This window comes from Lygodium microphyllum, chromosome 4, assembly GCF_053477565.2.
Source record: "Lygodium microphyllum isolate KBCC chromosome 4, Lygodium_microphyllum_v1.1.10, whole genome shotgun sequence".
Classification (NCBI taxonomy): Eukaryota; Viridiplantae; Streptophyta; class Polypodiopsida; order Schizaeales; family Lygodiaceae; genus Lygodium; species Lygodium microphyllum.
In genome coordinates, this window is record NC_141138.1 from 162750935 (window position 1) to 162777108 (window position 26174).

General features: G+C 40.9%; 1 protein-coding gene and 1 long non-coding RNA gene across 19 annotated transcripts in view; one reads left to right on the plus strand and one right to left on the minus strand.

Annotated features, from left to right (window-relative positions):
* Positions 1-1631: 1631 nt before the first annotated feature.
* LOC148037851 (uncharacterized) lies at positions 1632-17040 on the minus strand. 17 transcript variants are annotated; one of them, XR_015690721.1, is made up of 8 exons: positions 16697-17040; positions 15790-15940; positions 15201-15487; positions 4282-4345; positions 3893-3951; positions 3583-3656; positions 2309-3499; positions 1632-2223 (listed from the first exon to the last, which is right to left on the minus strand). It is a non-coding gene; the product is annotated as an uncharacterized LOC148037851 (long non-coding RNA). The 17 variants fall into 17 exon arrangements; XR_015690719.1 differs by having other exon boundaries at positions 3583-3727; XR_015690708.1 differs by lacking the exons at positions 3893-3951; positions 4282-4345 and having other exon boundaries at positions 2309-2394; positions 3382-3499.
* Positions 17041-17156: 116 nt separating this feature from the next.
* LOC148037852 (DNA-directed RNA polymerases IV and V subunit 2-like) overlaps positions 17157-26174 on the plus strand; it is a 38220-nt gene continuing 29202 nt past the window's right edge. The window contains exons 1-3 of one of the 2 annotated variants that reach the window (XM_087676813.1): positions 17157-18146; positions 18433-18672; positions 18957-19064. In XM_087676813.1, the coding sequence (XP_087532939.1) occupies positions 17679-18146; positions 18433-18672; positions 18957-19064 (816 nt within the window). In that variant the 5' untranslated portion in view covers positions 17157-17678. The remainder of the gene's footprint in view (positions 18147-18432; positions 18673-18956; positions 19065-26174) is intronic. The other variant, XM_087676815.1, reaches the window with a different exon arrangement.

The following is a 26174-nucleotide window of genomic DNA, read 5'->3' on the forward strand; positions in this document are numbered from 1 at the left end:
TTCGCACAAAAATCACCATTTAAAAACACATTTTTTATGTTTGATTGATTTATATTCCAACCATTATGAGTTGCTAATACATAGATCGTATGAAGTGATTTCATATTGCAAGTGGAAGCAAAGGTTTTGTTAACGTATCAATACCATTTTATTGAGTATGACCCTTTGCCACACATCTAGCCTTATAGCGATTAATACTACTATTTGATATTCATTTCAACTTGTAACCCCGATTAGTATCTATAGCCTTTTTGCCATGAGACAAGTCACATAAGAATCAAGCATCATTCTTTGATAATAGCCTCATACTCAAATTGCATAGTAACCATCTAACTTTTTAAATTTAACATTGCTTTAAAAGGAATCAACATATCCTCATTACGCATAGTGAAAGGATCTAGTACATAATAATTTGATGCGTAAGAGACACTATGAGAGCCATACTAAGGATACCTAGATAAAGGTGCATCCAAATTGCTATACTCATGGTTGTACCATCCATTTTGACATACTTCTAGATTGTTGAATACACTGATCTACGGATTCAAGAGAAACATCCATAGTTTGAAAACTACCTACTTTGATACTATATTTGAGTGCCCACCATTGAAAAGAGATAATAAAGTGTCATGTATATCTTATATGTTTCCTTGGTATATGAAAGTAAAGACGACATTATATCTTCTACAAAGACAATCTCATAAGTGGCAAAAAAGGATCAATTTATAGATGATATAATCTATAACCTTTGCTTTTAAGCTAGCAAAGATACATTTCACAACCTTATCATCCAATTTCTTATGATATTATAGTGGTATAATGCTTAACCATAAAACATGTAAGTGAGCAAGAGATGGCTTTTTTTCATACCAAACCTCATACATACTGATAGATCGTAATGCTTTGGTGGGATACTTGTTTACTACATAAGCTCCACATATAATAACTTACGCAAGAAACTATGTGGGGAGGCTTTTGCATCATGCCATCTCCATGGGAGATGCATTCTTTATCTTAGCTATACCATTTTATTGTGGTGTACATGGCATTGAACATAGGTGTTTTATCGTGCATTTAACTAGAAATGCATTGAACTCTTTAGGCATATACTTCTCGAATAAAGAGGGTCGAATTTAGATCCTAATTAAATTTTGGCCATATAAGAGACTAGCAGGCACGGTAATGGAGTATAGCGATCAAGGTGGTGGTGAGAGAATGCAAGATCATGTACATGAATAATCCCTAGCTCAATCAAGTGATCTTTGAGTGATTTTTCATGATATATGGACTCTTCAAAATACTCCCAAACACATCCAAGCAATTATAAATCACATGCTTATCCATTTTTCTATTGCTATTGAGTTCATAAAGTATAAGAAAAAAATAAGTGAAAATGCAAGAAAGTATGTTTTGTATGCTTCCATTCAATCCTCTACAAATAGGATATGACTTAAGGATGAATCAATGCTTTGATAGTTAGGCTTGTGTACAAATCTTCATTAAATTTTTGGGGATCTTTTGTGCATACAATGAATAGGAAATAAGACATAAAATAAGACTTGAAGAGATATTATAATTTGCACGGGAGTGGCACAACAATCATTTTTAAATAAAATACATAGAGCAACAAGATTTAAATGAGAATTAGTTATTACTACCACCTGCCAACTTTTAATGCATGTGTTGTATTTTTTATTACTTCTTGTGGTCCGCCATTTTAGAGCCCCTTCCAAGTTCCCACCCAGTTTTAGTGGAGGGGCCCCAAAAATAGAAGGTGAAAAAACTAATCTTTACTTAAACCTCAACATCTTTACATACCCGAGGTGCCTTTCGTAAATCAGTTCTGCTGGTACTCTATTCTTCTATGCCAATTCTGCTGCTACTCTGTTGCTTCTGAATGACTTGTGTTGTTACCCTTTCTTATATCTCTGGGTTCTCTGCTACAAACCACACCGCTGCAATGTATAATCTGTTTTAAGGTCTCCACCTGCCCTCTTGCAGAATTATTCTGCAAGCTCAAAACCATCTGTCATAAGCCTAATCACATCAAAATCCACTTTCATTTAGTGCATCCACAAACTTGCTCATCTAGAAACACACAACTGTCATAAAGAAGACACTCAAAGTAGATGGATAATTCGAGAACAGCCTCCAAAGTAGATGCCCCATTATATTGCAGGTCCAATGGCTCCATCAATTCGCGGTCAGAGATGTCATTAGAACCTGCAATTACTATACCCAGTCGATTATTTAAGTGCAGTTCACAATCACAGATGAGCTTTCAACTCATTTGACTGGTCACATTTACCAGAGTGCGGAGTGGAGAAGCCTGGTCACATCAAAATCCACTTTCATATACGCGATCCACAAACTTACACGGCCAAAAACACAAACCTGTCATAAAGGAGGCTCTCAAATCAGATGGATAAGTAGAGACACTCAAAGGGCATGGACAAATAGAGAACTATATCCAAAGTAGATGCCCAATTGCATTGGAGCTCCAATGGCTCCGTCAGTTCACTATCAGAAATGACATTAGAAGCTGCAAGTATTATACCCAATTGATTATTTAAATGCAGCTCAACATCACAGATGAGCTTTTAGCTTCTTTCACTGATCACTTTTAGCAAAGTGCCTGAGTTGAGAAGCCTGGACACATCAGAATCCACATTTATATGTTACAACCACACACTCACTCACCCAGAAGCACGAAACTATCATACGAATGATACTTATAGTAGAACAACAATTAGAGACAGTCAACATAGGTTGACAATTAGAGAACAACATCCAAAGAAGATGCCCAATTAGTTTGCAGCTCCAATGGCTCCATCAGATCAGTATCAGAGATGCCATCAGAACTTGCAAATACTATACCCAGTTGATTATTTTACTGCAGCTCACTATCAGAGATGAGCTTTCAGCTTCTTTCACTGATTACTCTTAATAGAGTGCCTGAGTTGAGAAGCCTGGGCACATCAGAACCCACATTCATATGCTACAACCACAAACTCGCTCACCCAGAAGCACAAAACTGTCATAAAAATGTCACTCATAGTAGAACGACAATTAGAGACAGTCAACACAGATGGACAATTAGAGAAGAGCATCGAAAGAAGATGCCCAATTAGTGTGTAGCTCCAATGGCTCCATCAGATCAGTATTAGAGATGTCATCTGAACCTGCAAATACTATACCCAATCGATTATTTTACTGCAGCTCAATATCAGAGATGAGCTTTTGGCTTCTTTGACTGTACACATTAAGCACAGTGCCTAAGTTGAGAAGTCTAACTAGATTAGAATCCAAAAAGTCACTCTATCAGAAACACAAACTGTCATAAAGATGACACTCAAATTAGATGGACAATTAGAGAACCACCTCCAAAGTAGATGCCCAATTACATTGCAGCTCCTATGGCTGCATCACTTATGTTCGCATTTAGCAGAGTAATGCATGAGTTGAGAAGCCTAATCACAGCAGAATCCACTTTCATATACTGCAACCACAAACTCACTCTATCAGAAATACGAAACTGTCATAAAGGAGACACTCAAAGTAGATGGACAATTAGAGAAGAACCTCCAAAGTAGATGCCCAATTACATTGTAGCTCCAATTGCTCCATCAGTTCACTATTAGAGATGTCATGAGATCCTAAAATTATTGTACCCAATTGATTTTGTCAGTGCAGCTCACTGTCACAGATGAGCTTTCTGTTTCTTTCACTGTCAACATATAGCAGAGTGGCTGAGTAAAGAAGTCTAAACACATCAAAATCCACATAGATACACTGCAACCACAAACTTGCTTATCCAGGAAGAACAAAACTGTCATTAAAAAAGTCACTCAAAGCAGATGGACAATTCAAGAACAAGCTCCAAAGTACATGCCCAATTTGGCTGCAGCTCCAATGGCTCCATCAGTTCACTATCAGAGATGTCTTTAGAACCTGCAATTATTATACCCGACTAATTGTTTAAGTGCAGGTCTGTATTAGAGAGGTCTTCAAAACCTGCAATTATTATACCCAGTTAATTGTTTAAGTGCAGCTCAGTATTAGAGAAGAGCTTTGAGCTCCTTTGACTATTCACATCTAGCACAGTGCCTAAGTTGAGAAGCCTTTTCAGTTCAAAATCCACTTTCTTGTACTGCAACCTAAACCTTTTAGCTTTTTCAATGAAGGATGTTTTGAGTCTACAAGCACCTGTCAATACGGCCTACAACATGACAATGACAAACGAGATTAAGAAACAATCCAAATTGACAAACAAGTATTTACCTGCTTTTAAAATGTCCTTGCATATGGACCATCCATCTGCATATTTTCATGTCGTTCCCTTCCACTAAATCCAAAATACAGGTGATTATACATATGCAACATTGGTTTTTTCATGGTCTTTAGTCATGAAACTGACCTTCATTTAATTATTTCTGACAGAAATGGAAGATGTACATTTTGTGGAAGCCGAAACAGATAATTTGCAAGAGCATTGAAGAGAGTAAACCTTGAAGTGGAAGGACGGGGTAGAAGCAAGAGCTATGGTGGAAGGAACACGAGCAAGAGAGAAAGAGACACACACACACAATGTGATAACTCCAATACTCACAATGTGTGATTGGCCTCCCCTTATTTCAAATGTCACTAAAAGAATTGGTTTTTTCATGGTCTTTAGTCATGAAACTGACCTTCATTTAATTATTTCTAACAGAAATGGAAGATGTACATTTTGTGGAAGCCGAGACAGATAATTTGCGAGAGCATTAAAGAGAGTAAACCCTGAAGTGGAAGGACGGGGCAGAAGCAAGAGCTATGGTGGAAGGAACAAGAGCAAGAGAGAGAGACACACACACACAATGTGAGAACTCCAATACTCACAATGTGTGATTGGCTTGTGGAAGGACGGGGCAGAAGCAAGAGCTATGGTGGAAGGAACAAGAGCAAGAGAGAGAGAGAGACACACACACACACAATGTGAGAACTCCAATACTCACAATGTGTGATTGGCCTTCCCTTATTTCAAATATCACTAAAAGAATAAAGAATAAAGTGACAGTGATGGGCGCCTGCCACCTATAGTGTACAAGTGTGCGCGTATGTGGGTACTGTCAGTGTAACTAATACATGGGCGGCTAGGCACAGACGCCTTTACCCCCAACAATCTCTCACTTAAAGGCGAATGTGCCCCTAGTGGGGAGAGAACAAGAAAAAAAATGACAAAGCACAAATGTACATAAGTATAACAAGATGAGGAAAAACGTCATCTCATCCAATCAACTTCCTAAGGAAGGCAAAACGCTCATCTAAGAGACTTTTAGTGAGCAGATCTGTAGGATTTTGATTAGTTGAGATCTTGACAAGGTCAACTGACTTGCCCTCAGCAACCTCTCCGATGAAGTGGTAATGCACCTCAATGTATTTCATTTTTGCATGGAAGACCAGATTTTTGGCCAACTGAATAGCACTCATAGAATCCGAATGCAGTGTAGGGACCACATTAGTAATGCCAAGGCTTGCCACCAGATGGCCTAACCTCAGTGGTGGCTGTAATGTACTCTATCTCTGTAGTAGATAGGGCCGTGTATTTCTACACCTTGGACATCCAAGAAACACCTCCACTACTCTTTGCATGTTCTACATAATCAGAGTTAGTGTACCCCATGACTCCTATATCCTGGCCACCATAACATATGTACATAGCTGTTCTGCCCTTCACGTACCTCATGATACCCTTGACAATATCCCAATACTGTCTGCCAAGTGTAGCCATTTAGCGTGCCACAACTCCCATTGCAAATGCTATATTAGGACGAGTGGCTATCATGGCATACATCAAATTGCATCGTGCATAATGCACACCCCAAGAATATGTGAGGCTTGTCCCATGTCCTTTATCTCAGAGCTCTTCTTGAGTTGATCTTTCAAGGCATCCAACTCATTATAAGCACTTCCAACAATCAACATATCATCCACATAGAGAATCAAAATCATAAGCTTGCCATTATGAGCCTTCTTTGTGTATAAACATGGCTCTATATATCACTGTGAGAATATCCTTGTGAATACATAAAGGCATCAAACGTGTGATACCATTCCCGAGGTGTCTGCTTAAGGCCATAAAGGCTCTTCCTCAATCTGCACACTAGGTGGTCCTTGCCACGTTCTACAAAGCCCTTAGGCTACTCCATGTAAATCTTATGATACAAGTCTCCATGTAAGTAAGAGGCTCACCAACATCTGTCACCATAACATAATCCATAGAGGACTCAAACCGCGTAGGCTATCATCTATCTCTAGTAGACTACCTCAAAGTTGGTTGTAGGACCTATACATGCTATGGAGCATCAAGAACCTAGGCCACAAGGGCATCAACTACTGCTGCTGCAAGTTGTCTAGCTAGCTGTACAGTAGCAGGAGGCTCCTCTTATGAAATATCACCCTGCATATCTCAATGACAGGCTTAGGCTGCTTATGCATTTTCTCCTCATAGAAAACAACATGGCTGCAGATAACCTTTCGAGCCTGCGGATTCCATAGGCAATAGGCAATAGCCCATCTCATCTACATCCCCATAACCAAGAAAGATGCATTGCGCTTATCCTCGGGTACATGGCAAAAAGCCTCACAACCAAAGACACACAAATGAGCATATGAGGAAGGTTTTCTAGACCATACGTCCTCCACAACCTGATAGTCAAGAGCAATACATAGGGACCGATTTATTAAGTATACGGTAGTAGTAATTGCCTTAGCCCAAAAATGTTGTGGTATGTTTGCCTGGCTAAGCATACTGCAAACTTGCTCTTTAATTGTCCTATTCATGCGCTTAGACATACCATTATGGGATGGGGTATATGGGGCGGTCAACTGATACTCAGCACTCCTCTTGTCACAATGCTCAAAGGCTTTAGAGACATACTCATCCCTATTATCTGACCTTAGGCATTTCAGCCTATACCTAGACTAGTTCTCAACCAAAGCAAGCCAACACTGAAATGTAGCTAAGACTTCGGATTTCTGCTTAATAGGATATGCCCAGACCTTATGCAAATAGTCATCAATGAAGATAACAAAGTACTTCACGCCACTTAATGACTTGCAGGGCATGGGACCACATACATCCGAATGAACAAGAGCCAAAGACTCACCCATGCGTGTCATACCAAATTTTGTATGTGTATTACGTATCTGTCTATTACATAAACAATGATCACAAGACTCAGCACTTACAGTCAAGGGGCAGAAGATACTATAAACAAGTAAGAATTTTCATTCCTTTCAAGGACATGCCCAAGGCAACAATGCCAAAGAGATACATGTAAAATTGCATCCTTTGCCAAAATATGGTCAACTGACCCAGATATAAGCTTGGGATAGAGAGTATTGGACTTAGCACCACATACAATGATAAGATTTCCACGAGTAATCTTCCATGAGGAATCACTAAAAGAAACCACATAACCTGCATCATCCAAAGTGTCAACAGAGATAAGGCTCTTTGTGAGAGCCGGTACATGACGTACATCATGAAGAGTAAACCTACAACTAGACATTACCAATACCAATTATCTGGAGTATTAGGTCATTACCCAAACAGACAGATCCAGTCAAATTGCGATAGGAGTGAAACCACTCTCTATGAGGGATAACTCGAGCCTCAACAATCCGAGTCCGCGATTAGGAGAAAGCGGGCAACATTTGTTGAGCAAGTGATCATCCATTTCTATGAGCGTGCTAAGGAGTTAACCCCCTATGCTCAATTGGATGATTCAAAGGTGAATGAGTCCTCACACAGCAAAGCAAAGGCAATCGCTGGGGTGCCTCTCATGTGGACTGATCATGGTGATTGGATCTTCGTGAATGGATCCCAAGTGGCTGAGTTACACATCAACGTAGAGTCTGTGCTCACCATGAAGGTGAATTTCAAGGAGGTCCCTTTGCCTAAAAGGCCTACTTGTAATCTTCTTGGTGAGATCAAGGTAGTTGGTTGGGTACATGATCAATCCAAGTTGGTTCCAATGAGACTTTACCCTCCAAGTCACTCACAATGGATGCAACTCATCTCACAGAGTGAAAAAGATTGGAACGAGCTAGATGTGAAGACTTAGCTTGCGCATGTACCCCTTGGGCAAATCCAGACATATCAAGGTCCCAAAGAGATGTGGGTCGTTGGGGCACAAAGCCAGTCCACACCCAACCTTCTGTGCCTTGGCCCTTCACATATTATGCGGCCGTTGAGGGCCAAGTCAAAGTAGTCATGGTGCAAGAGATGGCCTGTGCCATGCAAGTGAGGCAATTTGATGCTATGCATTTAATCAACCTCAAATCATTCCGTGCCTTAATGCTTGATCCGGCCATCAAGGGTCACAATATACATGTAGGCATAGCATGTAGGAACGATCTGCCTAAGGGCTGCCTACTTAACTTGCACGTGATAATGCTATATTTGGGTGTCAGAGACCTAATGGTACTGACTGCAAGGGAGATGACCCTTGCATTGTAGGTGTGGCAATTTGATGCAACCTGTCAAGTCACCATGCTTTGTGCAAGCGCTCCAACCACCCAATGCACACAGGATGGGCCCTGTCAATCTTCTGATTCCAGGTGTGCATCAACATGAGGAAGGGTGCTCAATGTGGGAGAAATGGATCTCTTGCAGCGCACAGAGACATACAGCAACATCGCGTGTTCCTGGGCGCATTCCTGTTCAAGGTACTCTCCTGTTCAAGGCGCTCTCATCCGTTAGAAGTCCAAGAGAAGGAAAACAAATGGTGCGAAGTGTTGGGATCGCGCCTTCCGTCCAAGGAGACATGCCACCTTTGCAAGATAGCAGTATGGCGTCTTCTTCAGAAGACAACAAGCTCACGCCAAAACAAAGATCAAGGCAACTAAGGCCCAACTCTTTTCAAGGGGAGGTGCGTACTCAAGGCGCACCTCTTGGATGGTGAGGCATGCAACTACCCTGCGGTGGTCAAATGTTGCCTCACGCAAGTGGAGGGATGCGGCCACTCTAGCATAGTCAAATGGTCTCTCCTACCTTGATTGCGGATTGATAGATCTAGCTAGGGCCACCACTCGTAAGGTGCCTCCTTTTGGGCTCTTGCCTTCTTGGCGTGGCATGCTCCCCGTTGAGCTTCCCGCCTTGGTCCAAAGTCCACCAGCATTTTCTGCGCACTCATGCTGCCAAGCCATGTGTCGGGGGAAGTGTGCACGACTTGTCTTATTAGGGTTACCCTCCACTCTGTGCTTGTAAATATGGTCAATAGGTGGACGGATTGAAGTGCACAATAAAGTCAAGTAATTGTAATCCAAGTATGCCGGGGCCACTCCACAATTGTAAATTGAGTCAGTGGGTGGTAACCTAGCTATAGTTTGAAAAGACCATGTTTCACACTTGTAATCGAGTCGGTGGACATGACACCTAGCAAGCAAACCCTAGCCCGCTTGATAGCGAGTTGGCAAAGACCCTCAAAATTTTGTACTTGAGAATCTAGCAAGTAGACACTGACCGACTTGATAATGAATTGTGTTAAGACCCCTGAATTTTGAAGTCCTCAGACAATCGCTCCTTTGGCTCTGAGTTATGGTTTTGGAACTTGATGAGGACGTCGAGTTCTTCAAGGGGAGGTGTGTATGAGGGATATGAGCCTCTTGTGCCAGTTCCTCGCCCCCACGGTGTGGAGTCGCGTTGGATGAGTGTTGGTATCTCCATCCTTGCCAGTGAACCAAGTCCCTCTCACCCTTCGGCTATCTTATAAAGCTTTCTTTGCCTTTGTGCCATTTTGCAATATACTCTCGGCTCTCAAGAGGAGCCCTTTTTTTTAACACCGTGCTTACTTGGCGTTTGCATGTGGCGTGTCGTGTTACGCTTCCGTGCACTTGTGGAATGACTGAGTGTTTGGTGATGCCTCATGAGGCATGTTCCATGGGGCGGGTCACCCTTGTCCCAAGACAGCAGAACCATGGCGCATTCATCGCAACATTCTCTTTTTCGATGATTACCCCAAATTTTTATAATTTATTTATTTCCATTTTTTCCCCGTTGGGCTTCTTACCCTACCGTCAATACAGGTTTTGAAGTGTTAACAGGCTCAAGTGTTGGAGACAAGACTTGATCGAGTGCTAGCATTATTTGTGGCCACAATAGGAATATATGCATAGTGATATAAATCCATGTTTATACATGAAGAAGGCCTGTGATGATAGCCTTACGATTTTGTACTCTATGTGGCTAATATGTTGATTACTAGGAGTGCTCATGATGAGTTGGATGCCTTGAAAAGTTAGCTCAAGAACAGCTTTGAGATGAAGGATATCGGACAGGCCGCACATATTTTGGGGATGTGCATCATGCATGAGTACTCTAAGGGCCTTCTTTACTTGTTATAGAAGGAGTACATCTAGAAGGTCCTTGAGGAGTTTCATATGTGGAATGTTAAGCCTATTGGTTGTCCTTTAGAAGGTCCTTGAGAAGTTTCATATGCAAGATGTTAAGCCTATTGGTTATCCTTTATTTTCTCATATGAAGGTTAGACTGATTGTCTATGGTTTGATGAGTAGAAGGCCGAGATGGACAAGATCCCTTATGCATTCGCACTAGATAGTTTAATGTATGCCATGATAGCCACTCATCCTAACATAGTATTTTGCAGTGGGAGTTGTGGCACACTATATGTGTGCACCTGGAAGATGGCATTGGGATACGATAAAGGGTATCATGACGTACCTTAAGGGCATTGCAGATATGTGCATATGTTATGGTGGCCAAGATACAAGAGTCGTGGGGTACACTCACACTGATTATGTAGGACATAGAGACAGTAGGAAGTATACCTTTGGCTATGTCTTCATCTTTGTTGGAGGTGATGTCACTTGGATGTCCACGGTGTAAAAAGATATGGCTCTATCTACTACAGAGGCAGAGTATATTACAATCCCACTGAGGCTTGCAAGAAAGCTCTCTAGTTAGGCCATCTGGTGGTAGACCTTAGTATTACTAATGTGGCCCTTACACCGCATTCGATTTCTATGAATGCTATTCAATTGGCCAAGAATCCGATCTTCCATGCAAAGACACAGCACATTGAGGTGTGTCATCACTTTAGCAGAGATATTGTTGAGGATAAGTCCATTGAGCCAAAACAAAATCTTACAAATTTGCTTACCAAAAGTCTCTCAGCAAAACGTTTTGCCTTTCTTAGGAAGATGATGAGCATTGGATGAGATGAAATCTTTCCTTGTCTTGTTGTACTTTATGTACATTTATACTTTGTTACTTTTTTCTTATTCTCTGCTCACTCCAGGCATATTTACCTTTAAGTGGGAAGTTGTTGGGGGTAAAGGCAACTATGCCTACGCCGCCCATGTATTCACTATCCTTATAGTACCCATACACTTATACACTACAAGTGGTGGGTGTTCATCACTCTCACTTCATTTTTGTATAACCTAATATTTGTAAGTTTCTTTATTTCATGTATAGGTAGAAATGGATGTTGGATTATGGAATCAGTATTCCTTCATGAAAGGATGTATTCCCAAGAGGTCACAATATTTGTCATGATACACATGCTACCTTGTTGGATTGATCTTGGAGCTAGGAATGTAATGCAACAAGAAGGTTGTAAGCATGCCTCAAAATCATACAATTGTTCCTCATCCAAAACAACTCATTTGCATTATAAGAGGGCACGTCCTTCTAAACCCACTAATCAAGGTCTTTCTCAATCTCCATGAAGGACTGTCTTTGTCTCAGCTTAGCCAATCAAATGGAGGATCTTCTTTGCCTCAACTTTCTCAATCAAATGAGGGGCCTTCTTTGCCTCTATCCAACCCTTTGCCTCATCCAACCAAGCATTGATTCAAACATAATTCTAAGAAGGGATACCAACCAAAATGGACCAAATAAGATATGATGGAAGGCAATCGTAGGTCATGGGAAAGGTATCTCAATTAGAGAATGTAATAGGCAATATGGAATGAATAAAACATCATTAGGAAATTGGATTGGCAATAGAACAAAGAAAAGGAGGAAGGGCCCACCTACCATACCAATTGCTAAAGAAGAAAATGCCCTTGTTGATTGGCCCTTTAGAATGCAAACAACTAGTCATGGGTTATCTATAAATTGCTTAAAGTTGAAGGCAAGAGAGATAGTACATTCCTGTAACAACCCTTTCACTAATGGGATCCCAAGGTAAAGTTGGTGGGATGGATGGATGATGACACTAAGAGCTCACAAATCGTGTGTGAGAGAGTCTTGATAGGTCCCAAGCAATTAGTTTATGATTGGAAGTAGTGAAAACCTTCCATGATGATTTGGCCATAATGTATAATCAGCATGACACCCACCGCTACCTGCATTCGATTTCTATGAATGCTATTCAATTGGCCAAGAAGCCGATCTTCCATGCGAAGACAAAGCACATTGAGGTGTGTTACTACTTTAGCAGAGATATCGTTTAGGATAAGTCCATTGAGCCAAACCAAAATCTTACAAATCTGCTTACCAAAAGTCTCTCAGCAAAACGTTTTGCCTTTCTTAGGAAGATGATGGGCATTGGATGAGATGAAATCTTTCCTCGTCTTGTTGTACTTTATGTACAATTATACTTTGTTACTTTTTTCTTATTCTTTGCTCACTCCAGGCACATTTACCTTTGAGTGGGAGGTTGTTTGGGGGGGGGGGGGGGGGGGGGGGGGGGGGGGGGGGCGGGGGTGTGGGGGTGGGGGGGCAAGGGGTAAAGGCAACTATGCCTAGGCCACCCATATATTCACTATACTTATAGTACCCATACACTTATACACTACAAGTGGTGGGTGTTCATCACTCACTTCATTTTTGTATAACCTAATATTTGTAAGTTTCTTTATTTCATGTGTAGGTAGAAATGGATGTTGGATTATGGAATCAACATCCCCTCATGAAAGGATGTATTCCCAAGAGGGCACAATATTTGTCATGATACACATGCTACCTTGTTGGATTGATCTTGGAGCTAGGAATGTAATGCAACAGGAAGGTTGTAAGCATGCCTCAAAATCATACAATTGTTCCTCCATCCAAAACAACTCGTTTGCATTATAAGAGGACACGTCCTTCTAAACCCACTAATCAAGGTCTTACTCAATCTCCATGGAGGACTGTCTTTGTCTCCACTTAGCCAATCAAATGGAGGATCTTCTTTGCCTCAACTTTCTCAATCAAATGAGAATCTCCATGAAGGATTGTCTTTGTCTCAGCTTAGACAATCAAATGGAGAATCTTCTTTGCCTCAACTTTCTCAATCAAACGAGGGGCCTTCTTTGCCTCTATCCAACCCTTTGCCTCATCCAACCAAGCATTGATTCAAACATAATTCTAAGAAGGGATACCAACCAAAATGGACCAAATAAGATTTGATAAAGGCAATCACAGGTCATGGGAAAGGTATCTCAATTAAAGAATGTACTAGGCAATATGGAATGAATAAAACATCATTAGGAAATTGGATTGGCGATAGAACAAAGAAAAGGAGGAAGGGCCCACCTACCATGCCAATTGCTAAAGAAGAAAAGGCCCTTGTTCATTGGCCCTTTAGAATGCAAACAACTAGTCATGGGTTATCTATAAATTTCCTAAAGTTGAAGGCAAGAGAGATAGTACATTCCTGTAACGACCCTTTCAAAGTTGAAGGCAAGTGAGATAGCACATTCCTATAACAACCCTTTCACTAATGGGATCCCAAGTAAAGTTGGTGGGATGGATGGATGATGACACTAAGAGCTCACAAATCGTGTGTGAGAGAGTCTTGATAGGTCCCAAGCAACTAGTTTATGATTGGAAGTAGTGAAAACCTTCCATGATGATTTGGCCATAGTGTATAATCAGCATGACACCCGTGGGATGGATGGATGATGACACTAAGAGCTCACAAATCATGTGTCAGAGAGTCTTGATAGGTTCCAAGCAATTAGTTTATGATTGGAAGGAGTGAAAACCTTCCATGATGATTTGGTCATAGTGTATAATCAGCATTAGAGGTCAGTCCTATTTTAAAAAGGAGGAATTTGTGGCAACTACGGATATACTCTAGTCATGCATTAGAGGGAGATCTTGTCGGTGTTGCCTCAAGGGTGCTAGCAATGGCATGCATCAAATCCAACATGAAAGATGGATTTTGTACTATTGAAACTTGCCCTTAATTCATGACACATTGCAATATGAGAATATGTCATCCAACAACATGGACGTACATGAGAAGTTGAAGTTTGGAGGCACCAAGTGTGGGGGAGAATATAGAAATCCAAGATCCCTTTTATTGTAGTCAAGTGCATAGCACCCCTTGATGAATTGGGAGGAGGTGTTGCTGAGTTGCTTTCAAGCATGGTTGCAACCAGTCATGAACTAGAAAAATTTCCTCCGATGACATTAGACACACAATGCAAAATCCTAACGCAGTAGCAAACCCCAATCTTCTTGAGCTTCTATGAGTGCCAAGGAGGATGTCACTATCAATTGGGTTAATGGGAGGGCCTTTCTAGACTACTCTTGCTCACTTATACTTACTTCAGACCAATGAATCGAATCTATGAAGGCAAAGAACACAAAGGATTTAGAATTGGAGCCCCAAAAGGAGAAAGTCAAAGTAGCAATAAAACAAGCAAGCAAAGGTGGTTACTATTGAGGCTAAGAGGAGGTAACAAGCATATGAAAAGCAAGAAAGAAAAGACAAGAAGCAATGGAAGACACAACTCATAAAATCAGAAAAACATGTGGGCAATGGTGAACATTAGATGCTTGCCAATCTGCATGATACATTTCACTTAGGCCCACCCATCCTAATGATGTTTTGCAAGAGTGTTAGTCCACCCCTTGGCCATCATTGTTTTGCATATTGATTTTGCTACTGACTCTATTGTATCAACAAAAATAGTAGTTTTGTCCTGTATCGCTGATGCAATCCTACTAACTATTTCTTGGCCTATTGTTATTTCAACATAGATTGTAATTTGTCTCCCTACAGTCTATCACATCAGATGAAGGCCACCATAATTTTACCTTCTTGTGTTTATATGGATGCAATGAGAATTGCAACATTCCTTTTGACCAGTCCCATTCTATGGTGTTAATAACAATAGCTAGTGATGTTTGAAATTTGAGATTCACGGTCTGAAGGAAATTGGAAAGAGACCATCCTTGAGTGAGGAAAACAACTCACCTCTATTTTGTTGCATGGCATCCAACTTCTCAAGTCAAACTTTCAATTGCATGTGCTTACTATGCACATGCCAACACCACCCTCTTTTCTTGATGCATCTTCATCTCTTCACCAAGCTTCACTAAACGAAAGTCAAATTGCCACAATGTTGCATGGCATCCAACTTCTCAAGTCGAACTTTCAATTGCATGTGCTTACTATGCACATGCCAACACCACCCTCTTTTCTTGATGCATCTTCATCTCTTCACCAAGCTTCACTAAAGGAGAGTCAAATTGCCACAATGCCTGAAAAATTTAGAGTGTATCAGAACAATGTGTATGCACTATCCATGAAGTCTGATACTCAGGTCTCCATGGAGCCGGGCACACATGCACTACAACAATAAATCAAAAGCTGATACAGACATTCATACAATCTTCATTTGAGTCTCTTATAGGACTCAACTCTCAACAGCACCCAATGTATGAGAAGTTTGAATTATTGATTTGGAGCACACATAGGGAAAAAGCTTACACATAGGCAAAAAACATGTCATACTAATGCAACTTCATTCCATAGCTAGGTTAAAGAATCCCGAGAACATCACCTTCCAGGTTGCATATACAAGAGGGTTGAATGTAGTTGCTAGTCACGAACAAACTCTACATAAGAGCATATAGTTGGGTTAATGAAATGCGTGCAAGCCTTCGTGCAAAACCTTTCTTCATAGCACAAGCTCCACTGCTCTCTCGGTATCGCTGCAAAACTCACCATTTTCAAGTGTTAGATGCTCTACCATCACACACCAACGTTTTATCTAATACATCAAGTTGGTAGTCCTGCAGGCGTGATCACCCCTTCTATTCTTTGCATGATCCAAGCTAAAGTTCCATAAAAAAACACTTGGAATTCACACTAGTAAACCACCGATGTCCTTGCAAACTAGGTTTTGGTTGCGAGGTATGTAGCGAGCAAGGTGGTAAAACCACATAGAACCCAACATCTGAGACATAATGCAGGCAGCCCTGTGAGTCAAAGATTCGAGGTATACTGCAAACAACCCTGTGAATGAAAGATTCGAGGCATGAAACAATAAAACCACGTATAACCCAACTTCTAAGAGCAAACACCTCTCCTGCTTCGAGGCGGAGAACACATTTAGGTTATATGAGTAAAGCTGCAATGTCTCGCCTGTGAATAAAAATTCAACTCCAGGTCTGCCAGGACAAAGCAATTCGTAGAGAGCAAAAGGGGCTCTTGGTATCTGGATGTACAACAAATTGCAATTTGGAAGAATGGTGACAATTTGACAAATTTAACTACGATCTGGAACATTGTTTTGATCTAGCATATGGGCGTCCATTTATTCTACATAAACAAATTCTTCAGCAGCAGAGCAAAGCACAAACTCTCAAAACGAAGAGCGCAGGCGAAGTCGATTTTAGTATATGCGCCGTTCATGATCATGCTACACGTGTACTTTGCTGGTTGGCTGACTGATGGTACACACATACCTGTTATGGCTTGTCGAGGTGAACTGAAGCAAAATTTTTGTGGAAGGTGATGCCACGGAGAAAGCCTTCACGCTTTTTGCATCATCAAGTTGTTGGCATGGACGATAGCTGGTCTGTCGAACCCCCCATCTGCGTGTGATCTGGATGCACGCATTCCGCACTATAGCCAGTGTAGCGGCACTCTACTGACACTGGATGGGTGCCACAGTTAGTTTATATGGATCCATCCACTCCATCGGCCTCCGAGGGGGGCCGGGGCCTCAAAAAGTGCGCACCAGTTTTATTTGATGAAAACATTATTTTTAAATATTCTTTAAATTAAGATAGGTCGGAGGTCCCCTATTTTTGTTTCACGGAGCCCGAGCCTCCATCAAGCACTGTGTGACTAGCCCAAACCGCCAGTCGACTGTCGCCGCTAATTAAAATACGTGTATATGCAGCATTAATGGACCTCCATTATTAATTTGTAACTTTTGTATGTTTATTGAATTCAAAAGTTTCCGTGCCTTGGGTTGGGTGTATATAATTCTTTTGTTTTCGATTCTCCTATGTTTGTTGGTCAGGCAGGACTCTGCATGTCTGCATGTTCCGATGCCACCTTCACCACAGTTTCCTGTCTTGTCTATATTCTCCTCCCATTCTCATCTGCACGACAGGTGGGAGAGGAGGCCTACTCCGTCTCTTGAATCTGCAGTGCTGCGAGTGGCAGGCATATTGTTGGAACAGTGCCCGGGGGCCTCAAACAGAGAGAGCTTATGATTTAATGTCCCAGAAGGAAGCTGCCGGAGCACTGGCAACTATTTAATTTTGTGGAACAGCCTGCAGCCTGCCATCATCATCCAATTCTTCTTCTCTGTTGGCATTCCTGCAAGGAGTATATGAGCGTCCACTGGCCTCCCTCTTGCGTGTGGTTTGGGAGCCAGAGCTAGCGAGCTGATATATCTATCCTGTCGAAAACCACCACTTGTGAGATACTTAGAATATGGCTTTAGATTTGGAGTTTCTGGAGACATGCAACAATTTGGAGAGCCTCAATGATCAGAGCTTTCTTCCGATTGAAAATGATACTTGCGAAGCCCGGATTCCGGCCTTCGTGAACGAAAAGACAATGGAGAAGATACAGAAAGCTCTGTTTAATGATCATCGAAGGAGCTTGGTCGCTCACCAAATCCAGTCCTTCGACCGATTTATGAGCCGCGATATAGAGAGACTGTTTCTCTGCACGCCAACTCTATACATCTTACCTGGTTACACCACCACAGCTACCAGCAAAGAGGCTTCTCCAGGCAGTCATATATGGAAACGGGCGGAAGTTCTGTTTCAGAGAGTTTCCATCTCGAAGCCTCAGTGGATTTCTAAAGAGGGTACAGGAAAGGCACTCTTCCCTAATGAGGCTAGACTGCGGAAGATAACATACAGTGCTGCTGTTTCAGCTGACATCCATATCAAGGTAAAGCCATCATCTCCTTCCTCGTCACGATCATTAAAAACCATGGAACCCGTTTTAGATGAATTCAACTGTTCAGCTTACCACCTGGATGCCCTGTCACATAAGTTCTTTAGGTATCATAATTTTGCAATTATAAAATTTTCATGGTTCCAAGCTTATGATGGAACGATTATCACCTGATTTTCACGATTTCAAGCTTGATTATCACTTGCTGATTTTGTATGTCCTTTATCAACATTTAACAAATTAAAGCTAGTTTAGCTTATCGGATATTTTCTGTTGACAGGTTTATAAACCTTGGGATGCTACAGGTAAAGGTAAACAGAAGCTAGAAGGGAAGCTGAAAAATGCGTATGAGGTGGTTGGACAAGATGAGCTTTTTAAGAATGTCTTGATCGGGCAAATACCCATTATGGTCAATTCCTCATTTTGCAGATTGAATGGCCTAGATAAGCAGGCTCTAATTAAGAAACGGCAATGTGCTTTTGATGTAGGAGGGTACTTCATTGTCAAAGGATCTGAAAAGGTGATTGTGACTAGTCATACATGTGCCCACAAGTGACAGATCTTTAGTCTAGTATTCAAATATCACTAGTGAAGAGATATGATCAGAACAAGCTGTAGAAATTTGGAAATGTACAGGTTCTGAACAAGATGCAGAAATCACATAGAACAGGCTTTGAAAAACATACAGATGAATTTAAACTACTATAGAATATTTACAAGGTTCACTATCAAGAATGGATGGCTTCTACAGCTATGTGAGATGGGTTGTGACATGCTATGTTAGTGACGTTACATGTTTTGCAGCATGTTGAAATGCAGTATAGAAAGCATGAAAGAAGGGGAGTGAACATAGCTTGTTTCAGAATTGCTCCTGTGCTACATATAGTTTTTGTTTTTGCAGTCCTTGTTTTGGTAAGCCAAAAAAAAAAACTTATCATTCATATATGTATGTCCCTTGTAAACATGTATTAATTATGATAGAATTGATATTTTGCCAAATTATGGATTTCAATGAAGTTGCATAGTTTTCTCTCTCATCTATGATGTTAGGTGTGTGTATAGTTTAGGATCTCTCTAGATGCAAGTGCCTTGATGGTGAATTAGAATCGCTCTTGATTTATGTATGCACCTTTGCATCTATACTTCTCTTTCTTTCCCTGATCTTGATTGCCTCTCCTTCATGTGTGAAATAGCCCTCCAAACCTTTGCTCGGTGTCTTCCTTCCTAAAATGATGTACTAAAACCAACCTTTCTTCTATGGATGGGTGGTAAATCCTTAATTACAACTTAATTACAACAGCAAACAATAAATGCAAATCTGAAAATACAAATTACCTACTGATCTTGGACAATGTACACCCAATTTGCCCCAAAATTGGTACCCCTTTCGATATTTCTCCCCTTCGCAATCCGAACTCCCCTTGCTGTCCAAAGTGTCTAGCAAGTCTTCAATCTGATTTGCCCCTTGATTCGAGCACTTAATTGACCTTCATCCACTTCATAGACAATGGAAATGCCCCAAATTCAATGGCTGGCTAGTCCTCCATCTAAATTGAGTTGAAATTCACCTTCAGCCTTGGAGCTTCCAATTTCTAGCACCTTTTTGAGGCTGTTGCTAAACTCTAACTTTTGTTGTAAATTAGGGTTTACAGCAGAGAAATTTGCAATTTCTCAACCTCCAAAGGTCCAAATAGTGAGATCTTTGATGCAAGGTTGTGAAATGGTTGGGAGATGAGAGAGAAAGCTGTAGAGAGAAAATTCAGAGCTTTGTCGCGAAGAATGATTGAAAATCAATCATATACAGCTGTTGCCCTGCCACAACAGCATTAAATGCCGTCGCCTATAACTGAGACATACAAATCAGTTGTCATCTTATACCTGGATGCAATCGCTCAACTGTGGATGGTTCGAATCTACAATCGCCTTCTCAAAACTTACTCGTGATTGGCTGCAATGTTTAAAATTAGGTTAGCCATGGTTACTTACAGCTCTCCCACATTTGCTACAGTAAAAATGATCTTGTTTTTTCTTTTCTTCAACCTTTAACCAACATGTATAGGCAAGTTTGCCAAGTAGCAACCTTCTTAAATGGATTTTCCAACATTATCCATCATTAAATATTAATTTTCAGTCTTTAATTACTAAAAATTAATTTAATAGTTTTTTGTTGTCCATAATAATAATCTAATTGGCCAATAATCAAATTGGTTAGGCATCTTTCACTCTCGAGTCTCTCTTTATTATCTTTGACCACTAGATCGGTGTTAGGTTCATTAAACGCCACATCTCTAGTGTCACCAACTGACATCTATGGCCAAATAAATGACCTAAGCCAACAATTGACACCAGATACCACCAAGTACTTGTGCAACATAACTTACAGCAACTTTTGCCTTTGACATCTCGTGATTTTCTCGAGTCTTGGGCTCGTAAATTTGCTTTAACCACAGTTGCACCTCACATGTGCAACATTTACTTAATCATGTGATTAAAAATTAATCCACATGTTAAGTGAGGTTTCAAAAATACATGTTCTCATAACAACCTTTCCCCTTGAAATCCTTGCAATTGTCTTCGATTGTGCTGCCAAATGCATCAAAAGCAAAGTACTACACTGGAATTTCCATAGAGCATCATAGTCAACACAACATTGCACACTTCTGTTTAACTATTCCATATGCCCAACATATGCTGAAAATTACTAGTCAACCTAACATAACATAAGACTCACAAAGAATCTTAAAAACATTACCAGATTATCATGTGACATGTCCATTTCTCATGAGCTCAACTCATTTGGCAAAACCAAACCATAGTATAGCGAAAACTAAGCATAAACCATGGTTAAAATATCAGTGGTTGCTTTGCGTATCTTAGATGCCTCTGTGAAGTTGCCTACAGAATAGGTTGCATCAAACTGCTGAATAAAAACAAGTGCTTTCAGCCTATCTTGTGCACCATTGAAAGGCTCAAACTTCACACTTTTCCCACCTTCATCATAGTCCTTTAGCGGACCTATGGGAGTCAAGTTATTATAAATGGGCTATTGCAAAAAGGGTGCATTGGTTGTATTTGCATAAAAACTAGCACTATTTGAAGCACCTACATGACCAATACCAAATCTTGTGCTCCAACAGTCCTTGGGGATGCCGATACATATCCATATGTCATGCTTTGTGCCCCAGGCATCATGCCTATGCTGCCATACATGGGGTTAGACATTCCACTTGCATTACCCGGATACATTAGCTGTTATGAGCCATGCATTGGCTGCAACATACCATAGGGATTTGTGCCATACATTCCCGTATGCGGTGCTTATCCAACCATAGTATGAAAAATGGTACCACCACCAAAGTATCCTTGCTGTCCCATGCTTGCATGTGCATAATTGCCTTGCTGCCCATGTTCCCATGGATTGGCACTACCAAGTTGGCCATGCATTTGCACTTGCTACCCCACTAATACCAACTGTTTGTGCTCATCAAGCATTTTGGGACTCTTCTAAAGAAGGCTTAGGCATTTCCTTCGGTTCTTGTGGCTGTTTCGAAGCTATTGCCTTTGCTGTTCTTCTTTGGGGCATTCAAGAATCGAGTAAACTGGGGATCCTTTGCTAATTCAGCAAAAAGATTTGCTGCTGTGTATGTTTGATCCTTAAAGCTATCATCAAATTCTTTAGCCCCTTGCTAGTCATCAGCCTCTTTATGCATTGAAGTGCCAACATTTGGGTCATTTCCCACATTTTCAGCACGCTGTCCATGTTGAGAACCATGCCCAGCATCAGTCATTGCATTTCCACCTTCACCACATGATTGACCAAGGAGTGATGCATCCTCTCCACTTGATCTCGTATCACCATGTGAAGACATGCTTGTTGTAATTCATTGTTGATAACAATTTCAGCAATAATGCAATAGTCCCAAGTTGCAATCAAGTACCACGGGCCCACCAATTCAAAGGATTTAATGGTATCCTGGCAATGGAACCATGAAGCCAGCCTTCCTTTCGTGGATGGGTGGTAAATCCTTGATTACAACTTAATTACAGCAGTAAACAATAAATGTAAATCTGAAAATACAAATTTACCTATTGATCTTGGACAATGCACACCCGATTGGCCCCAAAATTGGCACCCCTTTCAGTATTTCTTTATCTTTATTGAACAAGAAGTTGATTTACAATGGGATTTTCTTGATCTCCTTCGCAATCCAAACTCCCCTTGTTGTCCAAAGCGACCAGCAAGTCTTCAATCTGATTTGCCCCTTGATTCGGGCACTTAATTGGCCTTCACCCACTTCATAGACGATGGAAATGCCCCAAATTCAATGGTTGGCTAGTCCTCCACCTAAATTGAGCTGAAATTTACCTTTAGCCCTAAAAAATCCAAGTCTTGGAGCTTTCAATTTTTGGCATGCTTCCCGAGGCTGTTGCTAAACCCTAATTTCTGCTGTAAATTAAGGTTTATAGTTGAGAAATTTGCAATTTCTTAGCTTCCAAGGGTCCAAATGCTAAGATCTTCGGAGCAAGGCTGTGAAATGGCTGGGAGATGAGAGAGAAAGCTGTAGAGAGAAAATTCAGAGTTTTGTTGCGAAGAATGACTAAAAATCAGTCAAATGCAGTTGTTGCCCTGTCACAACAGCATTAAATACTGTCGCCTATAGCTCAGATATCCAAATCAGTTGTCACCTTGTACTTGGATGCAATTGCTCAGCTGTGGAGGATGTGAATTTACAATCGTCTCCTCAAAACTCACTCGTGGTTAGCTGCAATGGCTGAAAATAAGCTGGCCATGGTTGCTCACAGCTCTCCCACATTTGCTACAGTAAGAATGATCTCATTTTTTCTCTTCTTTAGCCTTTTACCAGCCTATATGGGCAAATTTGCCAAGTGGCAGCCTTTTCAAATGGGTTTTCCAACCTTATCCATCATTAAATATTAATTTTCAGCCTTTAATTATTAAAAATTAATCTAATAATTATTTCTGTGCCCAGAAAAATAATCTAATTGGCCAATAATTAAATTGGTCGGGCATCTTCCACTCCTAAGTCTCTCTGTGCCATCTTTGACCATTAGATCAGCATTAGGTATCATTAAACTCCACATCTCTAATATCACCAATTGACACCTATGGCCAAATGAATGACCTAGGCCAACAATTGACACCGGATACCACGAAGTACATGTACAACATAACTTATAGCAACTTTTGCCTTTGACATCTTGTGATTTTCTGGAGTCTCAAGCTCGTAAATTTACTTTAACCCCAGTTGCATCTCACATGTGCAACATTTCCTTAATCATGTGATTAAAAACTAATCCACATGTCAAAGTGAGGTTTCAAAAATGCATGTCATGTACACTACTTCTCTCGTCTCTATTCCTCTTGTTCAATACCTTGATTTCCATCTTGCTCATTGGGATGTGTAATTGCTTGGTGATAGTCTCTTTGACATTATGAGGTGGTAGTATTTAGAGTACAACTTTTATATTATCTCACAAAATTTTGATGTCAAAAAGAAAGGCCGACGATAGTCAATGGATGTGTTAGTCTCTCAGGCCTTATTGGTTTCAAGTAGAAGAATCTAGGGGCATATGGGATCTTCGTTTCGCTTTTCCTTTTCCTTTACTTTACTTGGTTTTTACTAAGGATAAAGATGATAGTGAGAATGTTGGAAACATGTCTAAAGTTTCACAACTGTTCACCAATGGATGCTAAATGGATGGAAGAGGATGACTTGGTAGACCATCCTCAGTTGTTGCAGCTTTACCTTGATGCCTTTCAGTTAGAGCCAACTTTGGATCGGGCTCTTTCAGGTTCAGCAGGGCAAGGGTCCAGAGTACCACTTGATACTCAAGGGGGAGGTAGCGTGCTGACAATATGTTTGCCATGACGTCACTATTCAATGTACTAGTCACTGTGGTATGTATGCAGATGGGTATGGTTTTCATTGCAGCTCTGAAACTGTACATTTGCATTAAGTTATGATCATGAGAAACTGATTACCGAGTGCTGGTTTTCAGTGTATGATCATTGGTTTCAGTGGTATTCAGCTAGTTCTATGGACAGCAACATGTGTATTGAATGCCATTGACAATTCAGCCACGGTTTCGGCTCGCTTTATGCTTTACTATGGTTGTATAGTCAGCACTGTTGAGAAACAAGAGTTTGGGATGCATCCGATGAGTTTTTGGCAACAATTTTGGACTATTGTTGAGTTTTATGCTATGTTCATGCTGGTTGGAAATTTTCAGCAAATGGTGGGCATAAGAGATAGTTAGCTAGCAGTGGCCAATGTTGTGTTGACTATGATGCCTTGTGAAAATTCCAGTGCAATATTGTTTGCTTTGACACATTACAGTGCAATTGAGGACGATTGTAAGGATTTCAAAGGGGTGGTATGTCACGAGGACGTGAAAATTTGATGCTTTGCTTATGTTTAATTGGCATTTGCCCCTTGATTCACCCAGGACTTCTTCTCCAATTTGACCCTTGGCTGGCCAAATGCTGCCCCAAATCAATTCGGGATGGGCTGGCTCTTGAAATCCCTTGATAATCTTCAATTATCAGCTGTTGATTTTAGTCCCTTGAGCCTTCAATCTCTGGCACGGATCCCAAGGTGGTTGCTAAACCCTAATTTCTGCTGTAAACTAGGATTTACTACAGAAATTACAGATCAGCCCACCAAAAATGGTTGAAATCTCGTCCAAATGGCTAAGAATTGATGAGAATGGCTAAGCATAGGCTGAAGGAGATGAGAGAATGTTGTAGAGAGAGAAAATTCTGAGATTTGTCGCGAAGAATTGATCAAAATCAGCTGCTGCCCTGTTGTACCAGCCCCAAACGGATGCACCAACAACAATAGAAGCATCAGAGACTGTGCTTCAGGAGAAAGTGCATCAGCAGCAATTGCCAGCTTCCCAAGGTCAAGAATATGCAATCTCCATAACCAAAATGGTTTCCAATGGCTGGGAAATGGCCCCAAATGCTGGCAGCAACAGTCCAACACCTCTTCCCAACAGCTCCCAAATGAAAAAACGAGATTTCCCTCTCCCTTCAGCCCTATTTAGCCTTTCCCCCACTTGCATGGGAAATTTTTGCCAAGTGGCAGCTTTCTTAATCCATACGACATGTGTTAACATACAAGAATTGATCCTCAAGAGGACCTTTCCATAGTCAACAGACTGTGCTCTTTCTTCCACGTGATCTTTACCAGACTATTGCAAAGTAGAAGAAGTAAAAGAAGAAGACACAAAAGATGAATCTAACGTACCTTGCATCAGAGTGGATGAAAGTGGATGAAATAAATGAACATACTCCAGGTCTTGTTTTCCAACAAGGGGGCCCATCCCTGATGGAGGTCTCAACAGTCCTACAGCATCATCAGACTTGCGCGCAAAATCTAAAGAGGGAAATTCATACATACCTTCATTTAGGAGATTTTCTTGAAGGGGAATCCTTCGATCAAGCTCCTCAATCTTCTTTTGTCTATAAGCTATGATCAATTTATATTATTCAAAGGTCAACTTGCCTAGTTGTTCTTCCACATAATCAAAAGTGTCATCCACCATGTCAAAACTTTGTGGAGCAAGTTGATCAGCCCACTCTTGCTGAGTTCTCGACATAGTTGGTCTTGGAGACTGAATCAGTGTTGTTGTGTTCGAAGTCATTTGAACCTACTGTTGTTCTTGCTTCTTGTGTAGAGCTTTCAGATCAAAGGTCTAGGTTCCTCAAAGAATACCAGGCTCTAATACCATGTTAAGAAATATCCTAACACAGAAACATAAATAGAAACTGTACAACAAAGCACAGACTGATAAAAGAACACAGAAAGGGTTAGGGTAACTCAGAGACAATGAACACAGTGAATAAATGAAGTGATATAACTACTGAATAATACGATGCTCATACAGCAAACACACGATGCAGTGAATGAATATTGAACCTCAAACTCCTGTATCTCAAAGATCAGGGCAGGGGTAATGAGCTGGAGAGTGTGTCGTACTCCGAACGGATCCCGAATC